The sequence below is a fragment of the Thamnophis elegans genome, chromosome 6, assembly GCF_009769535.1.
Source record: "Thamnophis elegans isolate rThaEle1 chromosome 6, rThaEle1.pri, whole genome shotgun sequence".
Lineage (NCBI taxonomy): Eukaryota > Metazoa > Chordata > Lepidosauria > Squamata > Colubridae > Thamnophis > Thamnophis elegans.
In genome coordinates this window covers 68374996-68391605 of record NC_045546.1, presented here as the reverse complement: position 1 = coordinate 68391605, position 16610 = coordinate 68374996, and the positions used below count along the sequence as shown (strand labels likewise).

Below are 16610 nucleotides of genomic sequence, written 5' to 3'. Positions count from 1 at the left end.
TTCAAACAATTCTCTCCGTTTCCAACATACACACCCCAAGTCTTCTCAAATACTTGCCGCCCTGACAGAGACAGGAAACTTTTGTCTGTATGGAAATAGGGCATTGAAAGCAGAGAAAAAGTGCCCACTTTCCGTGCAGATATACATTTGCAGTCTCCATCAGGGCAACAAGTATTTGAGTGTCCATGGGAGGGTTGGAAACGGAGTGCATTGCTCCATTTCCAAGAGTTGCCCTAGGGTTGCTCAAACACCTATTGCCCTGATGGAAACTGCAAACTTTGTCTGCATAGAAATGGGGTGCTTGAAAATGGAGCTGCTCTTCAGCAGAGGCTTTGAGAAAAGGTCTTTCATGGCAAAAACAGAGCTCCAGAGCAACGCACGCTCCCTCCGAGGGCTCCGTTCTTGGCAGCACAGACTTTTTGGAAAGATGGCAAAAGGCGTTGCAAACGGAGGGGAAGTTTTGATGTTTCAAGCCTTCCCGCCATTTGCAAAGCCTTTTGCTGCAGCTCTCATCCAGGCCTCTGTTTGCAGAGAACGGAGGCCTAAAGTACTGTGAGATCACGCAAGAGCAAAAGCTTGAGTTCTTGCACTACTGATTTAGCATGATCTTGCAGTAGTTTAGGCCTCTATTGTCTGCTTATACACCAAAGGCCAAGAAAGTGAAGGCTCTCTAGAACACTCGTACCTCAGGGATTACTTGTACTCTAGTCAGGCCTTCTAATCCAGAAGATTTGCCTTTTGAAAAGGACCATTTAACCTGAAAACCAGAATCCCCAAAATCTGCACTAATATGTGGTGCAGTCGAGTATAGGTAGTCCTTGACTTATGATAATTCATTCAGCGACTTTGAAATTAAGACAATGCTGAACCAAAGGAATTGCAGCCACTGCCTAACAACCATTGAAGCACCCAATGGTCACATTATCAAAATTTGGGCACTTGTGAGCCTGCACACTCTTATGACTGTTCGGGTGTGTGTGCTCTCCTATCTTGCCTATCTTCCCACCATCTAGTCTGCTCTGCAGACCAGTGTTCAACAGCAGCATCAGGTTTGGGGCCTTCTGCAGTCTCAGCCAACTCCCATTGCCACAACTCTGCTTCACTCTTAGTGCTGATACTGCCATCCACAGATGCCACCTTGTGCAACTCATTAGAGGCAGCTCCTCCTCATACTATACCTTCTTTCCCAAAAACAGTTTGTGCTTCTGAAGCCTTTAGAAATTCCACAACGTTTGCATGCAGCTTCTGAAAACTCCAGAAATCACGACTTTGGAAGGCTTTGGAGGCTCTGAAAACTTTAGAATCCCAGTGCAACTTCAACAGGCTTTGGAAGCCTCACATGATTTGGGAAGCCTTTGGTGGTTGCATGCAAACTTTTGTGGAGCCTCTGAAGCCTTTCAAAGTCATGCCAGGGTTCCAGAACCTCTGAGGTTCTGCCAGGGTTTCAGAGCTTTCTGAACTTTCACACAACTTCAGAAGGTTTTGGAGTTTACATAGAGCTTTCAAAAGGCACAAGTTGAAGCCTTCCGAAGTTGTGTTGGGCTTCTGGAGCTTTAGGAAGCTTTCAGAAATTTTGTGGGAACTCTCATGGAGTCTCCAAAGCCTTCCAAAGTTGTGATTTCTGGAGTTTTCAGAAGCCTTGCACAACTTAGGAAGCTGGAGCTTCCAAAAAAGAACTCCAAAGAATTTGGAATCTCCACACAAACAGACTCTGGGAAACAAGGCCTGTGTGGAACCAGCAGCTGCCTTTTGTGGGCTGCAAGAACCCATTGACAGCAGGAAAGAAATGCCTGAAGATAAGAAGTGTGCAGCAGATCCCCAAGAGTGCTGGGTGAATGGTGTGATGCGACATTTGTGAATGTCAAAAGTGGCATCAGGGCTGATATGGCAATTGGTTGAGATTGCTAATGGCACTGGCCCACCCTGAGGCACCCAGTTCTCCATTTAATGACCTGCATGATCACAGCCTCGGAGTGACAGAATTGCAGTCATTGAGGGAAGCAGCCATGTCGCTAAACAACTAAAATTTGCACCTCAATTGTGGTTATAAAGTCAAGGATTGTTATTAAAAATATCAACCGGAAATGTTAATATAAGCCATTGGATCCACAGAACATAGCCTTCATTAATGACTTCCAAAAATAAGAGCAAGGGAATGTTCATTGAAATATGAAAATAAGCCCCTGAAAAATCTGATTCATCTGTTTTTTATCAATTAGATAAACATTGTACAATGTGCTTGCATTTATACTATACAGTGTACTTATACACCATACTAACAGTCATTCTCTAAAAAATAACAGGGGCAAATTCATAATAATAAATTAAATACAAGAATTAACTATATTTCACAGATAAAAACTTTTGCTGCATATGAACATGGTAATCATGTACCAAAAAGCTGCATTCACATAGCTTATTCCTATACTAATACTAATTTCTGCCTTAAATTTCTCTTATATAGCAAGTACAGAATTATATAGAAATAGAACAGTATAATGTATAGTATGTATTAAGTATGCTTCAAGAGGAGGTTTTGCTATGCATTTTCCATCTTTCAAACTTGCATCTTTTTGGATTTTCAAACATGAATTAGTGAATGTCTGCTTACAAGTATAGCGTATTACAAAAATATTTTAATTACTACACCTCTGAATAGTGCTAGTTGACAAAGAACGTAGAAACTGCTATGGTCTCTATATCCCTTTTGAGCGCTTTCTGGAGCAGTCTGTCTAAAATTTTACAGGATTTATTTTGGGCTCTAAAGCCATATAATTCACAATTTTGTCTATAATATTTACATATACCATATTCATGCATCCTTTTTCTTTAATTAATATTTCCCATCAAAAGCAGACTTTAAAAATACCAGTAAACTTATGATGAACTGTTTGAAATTTATCATTTGAAATGAGATTCCAAAAAGGGACTTATAACCCAGATTTGATGTTCTGCTGTCCTTCCTTCCCCTAAGGTCATGTGATTGTATTTTGGGTGCTCAGCAACTGGTCCTTATTTTGGCTGTTTGCAGCATCTCACAGTCATGTGACTGTGATTTTTGACATTTTTGACAGAAATCGTTTATTTCCAGTTTCTGGCAAAAAACACCCAATGACAAACAGTAGGTTCATTTAACAAATGCAGCATCTGCTTAACCACCACCACCACAAAAAAAAAAGATAATAAAATTGGGCATAGTCATGTGGTGACCTACTTTACAACCTTTATAATGTACAACCAAATTGCAGGCTCAGTTATGGCTATTAATCAAGGAGAACCTTTAATAACAATGTATTAAACTTGAATACTGCCTGATTCCAAGCAATTTGGAGCAGCTCACAAGAATCAAAGAAATTGATTCAGACCAAATGGAAAAAAGCAAAGAGTCTCATTATCTCTCACCAAAGACGTGGATGTAGATCCAGCTCTTCATGGCTTTTATGAATAATAGCAAAATCTAGATATGGGAGGGGGGGAAACCTCATTGCAGAGGGTAGGCATTAATACAGAGAGAGAGCACACTTCCTAATAGACAACATTATTTAACTGAAGGAACTAAGAGCATGTCAACCTTGCAAGATCAAGTTGGCCAGGCAAATACTATGGAGACAGATGATCCCTAAAGTAAATGTCCTCTAATGAGGCCAATGCAATCTATTTTAAATCTATTAAGCACAGTCAGTAGTTCTCACGGTCAAGTACTATAGCTGCTGATCAGAAATGATCCTTTTTTGCTGGAAAGAATTTGGACAGGGAGTAAAAGGCAAGTGGACAAGAACTAAGAGATCTTAAAAAGAACTTGTAGACCAGATAGGAAATCCCTGTAGATCTGATGGGAAATCCCTACAGACTTTATTTGGCCCATAGTGAAGACTTGATGGACCCTGAGTCACAATCAAGTAGTACCCTTATGATATTACCAAGTAAGAGAAGTCTCTTCTTCCCATCTCAGTTTTCGACTGAGATAAGGAATTTATACAAGCCACAATATTCATGGTACAGTACCTGCATTCATATCAATCAATTGTTCTCTCTTCTTTTGCTTTTCTTGACGTTCTTTCTCTGCTTTTTCTTTTGCTAGTTTAGCTCTGCGCATCTTTTCCTCCATCTCACGCCTTTTCTGATTCTCCTTCACAGCTTGCTAAAAATAAGATGAAGGTGATAAGATACACAAATGGAGAATTATAACAATGAATTTGCTGTGTTGTTATTATATGCAGATCATATTTTTCATTTAGCAAAATAAAATAATGCAATGCTGGCTATATGGCAAAACAAAGTAAAAAGTGATGGGTTTATGAATGATAGATTTATTTACTATTTTTATCCATAAAAAATAATGGAATCACAAAATATACAGGTAATGTATCCCTGAGAACCAAATGCTGGACGATATACCTTAGCACATTTACCTAAATTTATTTTTATTTTATTCCAATAAAAATAGGAAGATTAATTTCACTACAAATATCACTGTTTAAATACATTCCTACCCTCATCTCTATACTATACCTCTCTAAACTATACTTCTCCTCTGGCTAACATTCTTTTGCAACACAGCTTTTAAAGAAATGTGAGTGTTTGAACTTATAATGGATACTGACATACTTTTATGGAACTTGGAACACATTTACAAATATTTGTTGTCTGCAGAATTACTGACCTATTTTTCAAAATTTTGTCTCTAGCAGTCCAGCAAGCACACCGAACCACTATGCCTATCAATATCAACCAACTTAAGAATTATACGTAATGTTAACAATTATAATCCTATGAATCCTTGGGAGATATGATGATATAAAAATGTAATAATTAAACAAGCAAGCAAGCAAACATATAATTCATGTGTAAAAGATCAAAAATCCAAGAAAGTGGATTGATTACATAAAAAGTAAATATGGGACTAAAAAACTCCAGATAGCTTATGCTTAGTATCAGTAATAATTTAAATTGTTTTAAATTTGGGTAACAGTAAGAAGCTGAGTTCAATGTAGAGATATTTCAGACTGTGATTGTTCAAAAATTATACCACGTATGGTCTTTGGGAAGTCGGGGGGAGGGAAGGGAGGTGGGGATTTAGGGGGAGGGGGAGGGGGGAAATACAATATGTGTTAAGAAAAATAAATAAATAAAAATTGTAAAAAAAAAAAAATGTAAAGTGAAAAGAGCATACAGTAATATCACCAGGGGAGGCACACATTTATTTATTTTAATAAATGTCAAAAAATATTTTAAAAAAAATGTAATAATTAAACAAGCAAGCAAGCAAACATATAATTCATGTGTAAAAGATCAAAAATCCAAGAACATATAAAAACACAATAGGAGCAAAATATGCAACAGAAAATAGCCACCTTCTTATGTCATACAATTTGAATTTCTTTCAAAGTATTTTACCTGTTGGTTTGTTTGATGTAAAAAGCACCGTTCAAATAATAGTGGCAGATATTGTAATTAAATATGTAATATGAAATTACACATTTTAATTAAAACAGATGGTTGCTCACCACAAACATATTTTTGAAATTGCGCAGATTTGTGAAGAACTCCTCAATAGATATCTTATTGGTGTCAAAGAGGAAGTATTGTCCTAATTCCTTATAAAGGTTTTCCATATTTGCATGCATCATTCGTAGCTTCTCATACTGTACTTGGGCTTCCTTAACAAAGCTGTAAGACTAGAGTTAAAGACTTCTAACAAATTGTAAACATACTTTCTGAGAATAAGTAGATTGCTTTGAAGTTGCTCAGAGTTTGGCTTTTTGTATTTTTAGTTTCAGATTCTTATTCCATACTTTTGCGCAAACATCAGTTTGACAAAATAACATCATATAACTAACTATGAGAAATTAAACACAATACTAATGTAACAAAGCTCTTTTTTGCAAAATAAATTCTGATTAGGTCATTGTGATTTACCTGATTTTTATATTCCATTGACTTCTAGCCATTGGAAAGACCAGCACTGAGTGCAAATAATTTACTTCTCTGACTGCAACTCTTCAGAGGGCACAAAGGGAGGACTCAGCTACAGATGCTTTACCTCAAGGGTCTTTAAGCAATCATAGCTATTTTAAAATTTTAATTTATTGAAATGATTGTATCAATAAAGTGTTAATTTATTATTAAATCTATTTTAAATATACTGCAGGTTATTAATCCATAATTTATATGAATTAATTCATAATTTTAAAGAGTAAAGTAAAATTATTCAAACATGAATAAACAAACATTTCATTGCACAAGATCATCCAGGTACTTGCTGCCTTAACTTATCAATAATCATCTGTTGGAATAGCATCAAATATGAGGGCTACCTGCACGCTCTCCAGCTCATTGGATTCTCTTGAACATCAAAAGGAGTTCATTTCTAAAGGCATGATCCCCTATACACCTGGTGATAATAACACCATTAATTCATATGTTCAAGATTACAATAAAGAGAATCCTCTCTATTGGTTTTAATGGCTTTTTTTTCCCCGGAGTCCTTTTTGAATCTCCCTGGCAAGGGCTGTAATATATAAATGAAGATGGTATGCTGCTGTGCTGTCCAAAGCATTTTCTAAAACCATTTTCAAGAGGTCCACCACCTTAATTGCTACTTGCATCAGGAAGTAATGGCATCCTGAATTGAAAAATGCTTGGGGGTGGGGTGGGAAACGGGAACTTAGAAGAATTCTCTATTATAAGTTATCTATATCTAGTTATCCTTCTCTCAGCATTTATTCATTCAGAAAAATAATTATCTGTGTATTAATGTCTAGGCCTGTGCCTCTTCAAACCATTATACTACAACATTCAATAATTGAATTTTTAGTAGGAATTCCAGCCCCCCTTCAATCTGCAGTACTTGCAGCAAAGAAAGATGGGCATATTGTGTAAAATCCAATAACCACTCAAAATAAACAAGCAAACCAATCACAGGCAAGCAATCTATTGTTATTCATCAACTTCATTCATCTATATGTATCACTCACATTGGAGTATAGCAAAATTATCTAGGAGGTTGGCCAAGAAGTTCTCAATAAAAGATGTTCCAACCTTTTCTAGGGCTTTCTAAAGATGCATCTTAGAAATGTAATAAACATCTCTCAGCAAATTTTGTAGAAGTTGTTCTTGTGAAAATGACTTAGATGGAAGACACATATGAGAGGCAAGACAATATTAGCTTACTGAAAAATTTTACCATGGCAGTTTTTTTCCTTTAGAAGAAATTACTTCCAAAATTAAAAAGTGAGCAAATTCTCTTTCACTGTTGGGAGAATGGTCAAAAAACAATGCCCTGCTGAAATGAGAAACAGATATTAACCTTCTATAAAAGAGTAGTTTCTAATCACAATATCATTTTGTTCCATGATTACCAAGATACCTAAACCTAGAGGGAAAGATGCTTGCCACTCCAAGACCACAACCAAAAACAATTTTTTTGTAAACAATCAAAGAGAAATGGTATCCAGAGATCAAGTTATTTATATATTATCATGTTAAAATTACTCAAAATCTCAAGTGAGGATTTAATTATGGTGTTTCAGGATATAATTTGTACCATTTTGCCTAGTATCAATTAACCATAGAATGATAAACTAAATGTTCATGCTACATGGATATATCTAGGAGTCAGGATTTCTGTGAATTCAGCTATGGAATATTTTGGAAGAATACATTATGCAGGTGTATAGACTATGGCAAATAAGCTTTATTTATTCATACTTGGTTCTATTGCCTGCAAATCACCCAAAGAGACACCAGGAAGGAGTTTACACTTTCTGCTTTCAACTGTTTGAATGGGAGACTACTCAAAGCAAGACACCGTATCAATAACTACCCATGTTCCCCCGAAGAATGGGTTTTAATTTTCTTTTCGGCTCCAAACTAAGCACTATGGCTTATTTTTTGGGGGGTGGGTGGGTTCTTATTTCCCGCCCCCCCCCCACATACAGGAGGCCCACTTCTGCTTGTTTGCAACAGGGGAGGAGTCCTAATGGCACGCCAGTGCAACTGCTTCAAGGCACGGGTGAGCTACACCACGTGCTCTGCACCAGCTTACTTCACGGCCCCTGCAGCCAGGCTATCCACACCCCGATACCTGCCTCACCTTGCGGCACACCACTCAGCCTCCTCCACAAACCAGCAGACGTGGGCTGGAGACCACATGGGCTCCTGCTGCACATGGTTGCTGCTGCTGTACATGTGAGGCAGGTGTCAGGGCATAGAGAGCCTGGCTGTGAGTGCCCTAAGGTAAGCCAGTGTAGGACGTGTGGGCAGCTCCACTAACACCCTGGCTCGCCTTGTGGACACAACACCGCAAGCAACCAGACAGAATGGGCAGGTTGTCGTCTGCGCAGGCTCTTAAGTAGGACTTATTTGAGGGGTAGGGCTTATATTAGGTGCATGCATAAAATATGCTAGGGCTTATTTTCAGGATAAGTATTTTCGGGGAAACAGGGTATATGTCACTTGCTAAGGGTCTCTATTACTGTCATCTTGTGAAAAATTAAACAACTCTTTTGGTACAGTGTATCTTTCTAATACTACGAAAGTATGTCAATAAACAGTGATATATAAATGCCACTTTAAGAATCTTAAAATATAAAATTTGCTTTATAATGAAAACTAGGGATTCCCAGAAAAAATTATACAAGAATGAGAATTCGTTATTCAATGTTTGGTAATACTTGCATCAACAAGTACCTGTACTGATAGCTTTAGATAATTTGGTCTTTCTAACAGCTGATCTTTGCAATCATCCCACTGCTGAGCAGTCTGCTCAGTGTTTTCCTCATTCTGAAACCAGTGGTTTTATCCCTCAGTATCATAAATAAGATTCTTTCTTTCATAGGTTATTTTCAACATTTCTCAGTGCACATTTTTTGAAGGATATGGTCATTTTCTCCACAAATTTGTCCTTCTCTTCTGTTTTACTGGGAAAATTGTTAACGTCATGCTGTAGATCTGAAATCTGTTTGTTCATCTGGTCCAGATTTTTCCGCAAAATTTCAGCAGAAACTTGGGGAAGAAAAAGAGACAATATAGTAGAATTGCAGAAATAATTAACATCAACTAAAATAATAGTTTTTATTTATTGTAGTCACATTCTCTAGGAAGCTATGCAAATATATTCTTTGGACTACCCACTTCCCTTAAATGAGAAGGGTTAGTTTGATTAATATTACTTCATGGGACAGTTTCTACTTGTGTTCAAGTTGAATAGGAAAGAAAACTTAGAAAAACTAAAAAAAAACTTACAGTAGTAAGAAAAAAGTAGGGTTATGCTCTAACTTGGTATAAAACTCAAATCTGATGTAAAATGGAGTAATAGAGAGTATGTATTTCTAACTTGTCTTATTTCCAATTAAAAATTATTTTATGGAATGGAATGTGCAGGATATTGTGCTGCAGGGAAAATTTAAGATTTTCAAAAGTGCTTTTTGACTCAAAACTGCTCAACTACTCGGTTAGGAAGTAATAGTATTGAATTCATGGCTTTCCAAGGGCAAATTTTAAAGTCATTAGAAGTTAAGCAACATACACATTTAATAATAAACAAAAATAAAGGACGGGATGATAAGAGTGTAGGGAGTGAAAATTTCTTTTTTGAAATGACAAGAGATCTTTAAATCAGTCACTTTGAATAGTGAAATAAGCAGCATATAAATTAATTAAATAAATAAATCCCAGATACATTATTTGTATGCATTATAAAAATCACAATCCGAGGCATGGGCAATACATAGTATCAGCAATCTGCTGATTTACTGAAGAGGCTTAATCAGTCGGTTGTTGTAGCAGCAAAGATGAGAAAGCCTGGCAGCAAAGGCAGGAGTCAGGTTGCAGTGCAACAAAGACAGTGAATGTAGTCCTTTCTTTTCAACCTACTCTATAGCAAACCATGCAGACTTCTTTGTGTAACCGGAAGAACAAATATGAATTCACAGAATTGAGATTTCAGAACTAGAATGCATCATCCACATTGATTAGCTAGGAGATTTGAAGAACTGCATATTCAAAAGTACTGTCCCATTAATATATATGCTCAGGAATGCCAAAAAAGTAGGCTTTATGAGACTAATGGATTAAGAGCAGTGTTTGTAGGTGCCAAAGTATAATAAAGAGATGGATTTTATCAGCAAAGGAAAAGGCCTAAAATTAAAGGCAAGCGCATATATGACAGGAAGTTATATAATTCTACATAGACTGCATTTTTTCAATAATTAGCATTGATCATTCCAAAGCTAAAAAAAATATGTTTATATTTTCAGAGCACTCAAGACACTAAAAAAACATACCTATAATCCTAGTTACAAGCCTGTATATATTGTAAACAGGTAAAAAATGAAAAAGAGATAAAAACTGATTTGGCTAAAAATATCTAAGTTTGTGAGAAATAACACAAGCATTGTCATCTGTACTACAGCTTTATGGCATACAGTATATTGCTCTCAATATAATACAACATGACTGAGATTTAGGAATAATCTTATTTCATTGGGCTGGTCACTAGGTGGTCAGACAACATCTGGATCAGGTGGGATACTTGCAGGAAAAGTAGATTATAAGTAAACAGACCAAACATAATTTCTCTTCATCATAGTCCAATTACAAATTACTGACCATAACAAACAACTGCAGCTATCATTTTTATATTTTCCTCTCTGCACTTCCTGCTATGACAGACACTATCCAAACATAGATCTAACATTTCTTTCCGGAAAGAAAACAAAAATGGAAACAGGAAGGATAACAAAATAGAACAATTTAATACCCTGCAATCCTGCAAAGAAGGTTTTACTCCTGCTCATTCTATATTAGCATATGAAGAAAGCAGAAGCTAAGATTCTATTTTCATCAAAGTATATGATTCTAACCTAAGTATATGATTCTGACCTAAGCTGACACTACAAGTATCATCTAAAAATAATGCACATCTGTACTCCCCAAATCTATTTAATGTATATCATTTGCTTTCCCCACACCTCAAAAAGGAAAAAGGCTGAAACTGATCTGGGATGTACTTGCCCAGTTGAAGAAGTGAAGGAGTTGTGACTAAGGGTCTTCTTAGCATTATGGCACAATTTTTTTCTTTGACTTTAGGAGTTTATTGTATTCTTTGACTTATACAGCTGCAATTATTTGAACATATTGTTACATTGTGTCAGGAACACCTACTAAGGCACTTCCAGATTGAAAGGATTAGCTGGTAACATTACCATTGCCCAGAGGATGCCCGAGAGGGCTCCTTTATGTCCCTATTATTTTCCCATTGAAGTGGTATCTACTTATCTATTTGTATTTGCATGCCTTCAAAACTTTGGGAGAGCAGGAGCTAGGACAAACTGATGGGAGCTCATTCCATCATGTGGCTCAAGCACTTGGATTTAGAACTGGGAAGATCGGCTGCAGACAGGCAGTGGTGATGAGAGGCAGCAGATTCCCTTTGAATGGGAACTGCTACCTCCCCAACTTGATCTGAGGGTGCAGAGAGTGGGACAGAGGGAAGCTCAAAGAAGGTCTGCAAGGCTGCTGGCAACTCCAGCCCTCTTCACAAGGAACACCTGGCTGGAAATGATTTAATCAGAGGCCAGGGGGAGGGTGTCTTCATCGGGAACAATAGTTATGCTTTGACACATACTTCCTCAACTTTGCAAACTCTGCTTTGGATTATGTTTCTGCCCTATGGACTCTGGACCTTGCCTTTTGGACCTTGAACCTTCTTTATGACTTATGTATTTTTGGCTTTAGTTTATGAGACTGTGTTGCACTGATTGTGGGTGGCTGTCTTCCAGAAAGTTTGTAGTAGAGCTTTACTGGCTGTTGTAGCAGAGGTGGGTTCCTACCGGTTCGGACCAGTTCGGTTGAACTGGTAGTGGTTTGCCAGCCTGGGTCGTTGGAACCAGCAGTGACCGAGGCCTTCCACGCTTCTGAACCGGTTCCTCTGTCAGTGTTGCATGTTTTTTTCCCATTTTTTAATGTTCTGTGCATGCGCAAACCTATTTATGAGCAAATTTGCGCAAGCAAAGCGCGCACACGCAAAATTGCACACACACCGAACTGGCAGTAATGCCGGCAGCAACCCACCCCTACATTGTAGGGCCATTTGTTGTGGGATAGCAAAACAATAAAGGACTTTATTGAAGCCTGCATATGCCTAGATAACCTGAGTCACAGCAGGCGGAGACAATCAGCAATATTATTTTAAGAGAGAGAAAATAGAACAGAACAGAATTCTTTATTGGCCAAGTGTGGTTAGACACACAAGGAATTTGTCTGTTGCATAAGCTCACATTGTACATATAAACAAGTAGTACATCATAATAGATAATAAATCATATTTATTATCATTATGATTCTACAAGGTGTAGAATCATAGAATCATAGGGCTAGAAGGGATCTTGGAGGACTTCTAGTTCAAGCCTCCCCACCCCCACCCGCGGCCCAAGGCAGGAGACCTTATACCATCCCAGACAAATGGCTGTCCAACTTATTCTTGAAAACCTCTAAAGATGGAGCATCAAAAAAATCAGGAGGCATTGATTAATTGATTTCACTGTCAGGAAATTTCTTCCTGGTTCCATGTTGGATCTCTCTTTAATGAGCTTCCACCCATTACTTCTTGTCCTGCCCTGTGGTGCTTTGGAGAATAAGTCAACTCTCTCTTCTATGTTACAGCCCCTCAAGTACTGGAAGACAACTATCATGTCTCTCCTAATCCTTCTTTTCATTAGGCTAGGCATACATATTAAGTTATCTTAATTGTTCATTGTATGGTTTAGCCTCTAGAACCCTTATCATTTGTTGCTCTTTTCTGCACTCTTTCTAGCATTTTTTTTGTATAATGTTGCCCAGATCTTGATGCACTATTCCAAGTGTGGTCTCACTAATGCAGTATAAAGCAGCACTATCACTTCTTGTGATCTTGATGCTATCTCTCTGTTGATGCAGCCTAACACCGCATTGGCAGCTGTAGCACCATGCTAACTGATTCACTAGATCTACTAGGACAGCTAGATCCCTCTCACAATTGCTATGAACCAGGTACCATCTATTCTATACAATTTGATTTTTCTTGCCTAAATGCAGGTGCTTAATTTTCTCACCAATGGATTACATTGTTGGATAGGGCCCAATGCTAAAGTCTATCAAGAACCTGCTGAAGAGTCTATCTTCCCAAAGTGTTAATAAAGTCTATCAATATATCAGTCTCTGAAATCTTGGATTCTTAGATTCTAGATACGTGTTTATTGATCTAAAAGGGGTGCCATTGCATTGATACACTAACTTCATTATTCATAATTCAAAGATTTCAAAATTTGGGGAAATGTGACCGTGTCAGATTAGAATTCAATATAATGCAGACGCAAGCAATAGAACAAATCAAACTATTGCCTTAGAGCTTAAATTAACTGATTTCAACAAACAGAGAGGTTGGGAAAGATTCCTTAAAGAGGAAAACAACTCAAGGAGCTTGGGAAACTCTGAAAAAATTGATTATAAATTCCAGTACAGCCCAATACCACTGAAAAAGAAAAATAAGAAGATCCAAGAAGAAACCAGAATGGTTGCATAAAGAATTATCTTATAAACTGAAAGACAAAAAGGTTTATAAAAAATGGCATAAAAACTAAGGCAGAGTACCAACAAGTAGCCCAAACTTGCAGTCAGGAAACTTAAGGCTTAGAATGAACTAAGACTTGCAATAATTGTCAAAAATAACAATAAAACTTTCTTTCAATATGTTAAAAAAAAAGTCAAGGAAACAATAATCTACTAATGGGAGACGAAGTGGCAAGGAAGTGATGGACAGCAGAGGGGGAAATAGAGCTGCTTAATTCATTCTCTGTCTTTACACAAAAGAAAAAAAAATAGCTCAACCTAACAAAAGTAGAACCATCAAAGACAGTTTAGGAATATAAATTAAAATAGACAAGAAGATGGTAGGACAATACCTACAGACTACAGAAACTACACACCAGTCAGTCACTAAATTAGTGGACCAGCAAAATGCTGTGGACATAGTATACTTGGACTTCAGTAAGGCACTTGACAAAATAGACTACAACCTAATTCTTGATAAGATAGAAATATGTGAGATAGACAGCATCACCATCAGATGGATTTATAAGTGGCTAAGAAATATCACTCAATATGTAGTCCATAATGAAACTACATCTACATGTATGGAAATATGCAGTGTGGTATCCCAGATTCGGTCTTAGATCCAATACTCTTTAACATTTTCATAAACAATTTAGATGAGGAGATAAAACAGGAACTCATCAAATTTGCAGACAACATAAAGCTGGGAAGAATAGACAACACTTTAGAAGACAGGCTCAAGATCCAGATGGATCTAGACAGATTTGAACACTGGGCAGTATCTAACAAACTGAAATTTAATGGTGAGAAAAACAAGGTTTTACACTTAGGCAAGAAAAACTAAAAGCACAGGTATAGAATAGGTGGTACCTATATCAATAGCAGTAACTGCAAGAGAGACCTAGAACTATAGGACGACCATTTAAATATGAGCCAGCAGTGTGCTGAAGTCACCCCAAAAGCCAAAGTAGTCCGAGGCTTCATTAACAGAAAGGTAGTATCATGATCACAAGAAGTGATAAAGTAGCTTTATGCTCCTTTGGTAACATCAATCAATTTCTGGTCACCATGATGTAAAAAAAGATGTTGAGACTCCGGAATGAGTGCAGAGGAGCAACAAAAATGATTAGGGGACTGGAGGCTAAAACATCTGAAGAACAGTTCCAGGAACTGGATATGTTTAAATGAAAAGGACTAATGATGATATGATAGCAGTGTTCCAATATTTGAAAAATTGCCACAAAGAAGAACGAGTCACCTATTCTTCAAAGTATTTGAAGACAGAAGAAACAATGACTGGAAACTAATCAAGGAGTGGACCAACCTGTAATTAATGAGAAATTTCCTGACAGTGAGAACGGTTAACCAATGGAACAGCCTCCAGAAGTTGTGGGTTCTTTTGCAAGACCTGCAACATCCCTTCTGTTATTCTGTTATTTTCAATTTAATTTAGCACATTTTTGTCATGTTTATGAGAAACTATGAAGAAGCAAGAATTGGGGAGAGTTGAAAATACTTTGATTCATCATTAAGAGCACGTGACAGAATTTCAAATAGTATTCTGAACAGTATTCCAAACAAAATACTTATATGTTGACCACAAAGAAAAGGTGTTGGTTGCAATCTTAAAACACATACACATGCCAAACAGTACCTTGACAAGCTTTCTCCACATGGTTGAGATCATCAGGAAAATTCAGGACATCTGGATATTGCAGTTCACATGTTTCTGCCAAGAAGTGAAGTAAGGTCATCTTCTGATCAGTTGACTTTGTGTCACGAAGCTAAAAGATATGAACAAGACTACTGGTGAACAATGCACAAGAAGATGCTTATTATTATTTTATTCCTCCCCAGGTTTTTCTCCTCATATTTTTACCTTGCAAATAAAACTAATGTTGAATCCAAAAGCACCAGCATTCATGGAGCCAGAATTCATGTAGTTGCCCACAAGGAGGATAATGGAGAGAAGACTGCCGAAGTTCTCACTATTGCGAAGTTCCTCACAGGCTGCTGTAACAGCAACAATATCTGGCTTTATGTTTTCTACCTGTTCATTAAACTGTATCTTGAAGAGTATAGCATTGAGTCTTGATAGCAGACGGGAAACTGAACTAATCTATGTAGAAAAAGACATACTGTTACAAAGAGAAAAGAATGGGGACATCAGCTTAAGAGAAGGAACATAGGAGATCTGAGCAAGAGAAGACCCACATAAATATAGTTTACCAAAGATGAATTCATTGATTACAATGTAGCAATGTAAGCAACATGAAGTTGAAAAACATGTCCAAGAAATATTAGATGGCTTAAAGGAATTTGCAAATCCTGTAGGTACAAAAATGGCTAGATAGCAGCAAAATCTAGAGAAAACCTTTTTTTTTGCCATCTAGTCATTGCCCTGATTTTGCCATTGAGATCTAACAGCCTTAGTAAAACCTATATATAGAAACAAATACATAGCTTTTCCCAGTTGTAATTAAAAGAGAACGGAATGGGTAAGAATGGGAAGCATCAATTTGTTGTTATATTTGCAAAGAGAATGTAGAAGATAGACAAAAACACTCTATTGTTTCCTCTCCCAAATCCACAGCAACTAAAAGTCTAAGAACCTAATCTGAGAAAATTTGCAGTATTTACTCAATGAATTTGATACAATTCAAATTGATATAATTGATATATAATATGTTTAATATTATTCAGAATAGGAAAAAAATAGCATTTGGATGATTGGGAAGGCCTTGACTGACTCAGATAAAATCTTATTGTGTTTTATACTAGAGTATGGGAAAAGGAATAAGAGGAATTGAACTCCTACCAGATATAAACAAAAATGGACATTAGGGAAATATTGTGGGACAGCTCCCATGACTGGAATACAAGAATGAGTGCAGATGGTAACCACTATGAAAAATAAAAGATCTGCGAATAGGCTGGTCTTTCAAACCACTCCAGTGAAGGAAAGAATGGGAGATCATCCACAACTGCTCTGAATGGCATCTTATGAGAAGATAATA

The 16610-nt window shown here is 37.1% G+C and overlaps 1 protein-coding gene across 1 annotated transcript in view; it reads right to left on the bottom strand.

Annotated features, from left to right (window-relative positions):
• DIAPH1 (diaphanous related formin 1) overlaps positions 1 to 16610 on the bottom strand; it is a 132146-nt gene that overhangs the window by 14133 nt on the left and 101403 nt on the right. The window contains exons 21-25 of the mRNA XM_032219904.1: positions 15473 to 15712; positions 15248 to 15377; positions 8882 to 9006; positions 5508 to 5672; positions 4006 to 4141 (exon numbers count right to left, since the gene is read on the bottom strand). Coding sequence (XP_032075795.1) covers positions 4006 to 4141; positions 5508 to 5672; positions 8882 to 9006; positions 15248 to 15377; positions 15473 to 15712 — 796 coding nt within the window. The remainder of the gene's footprint in view (positions 1 to 4005; positions 4142 to 5507; positions 5673 to 8881; positions 9007 to 15247; positions 15378 to 15472; positions 15713 to 16610) is intronic.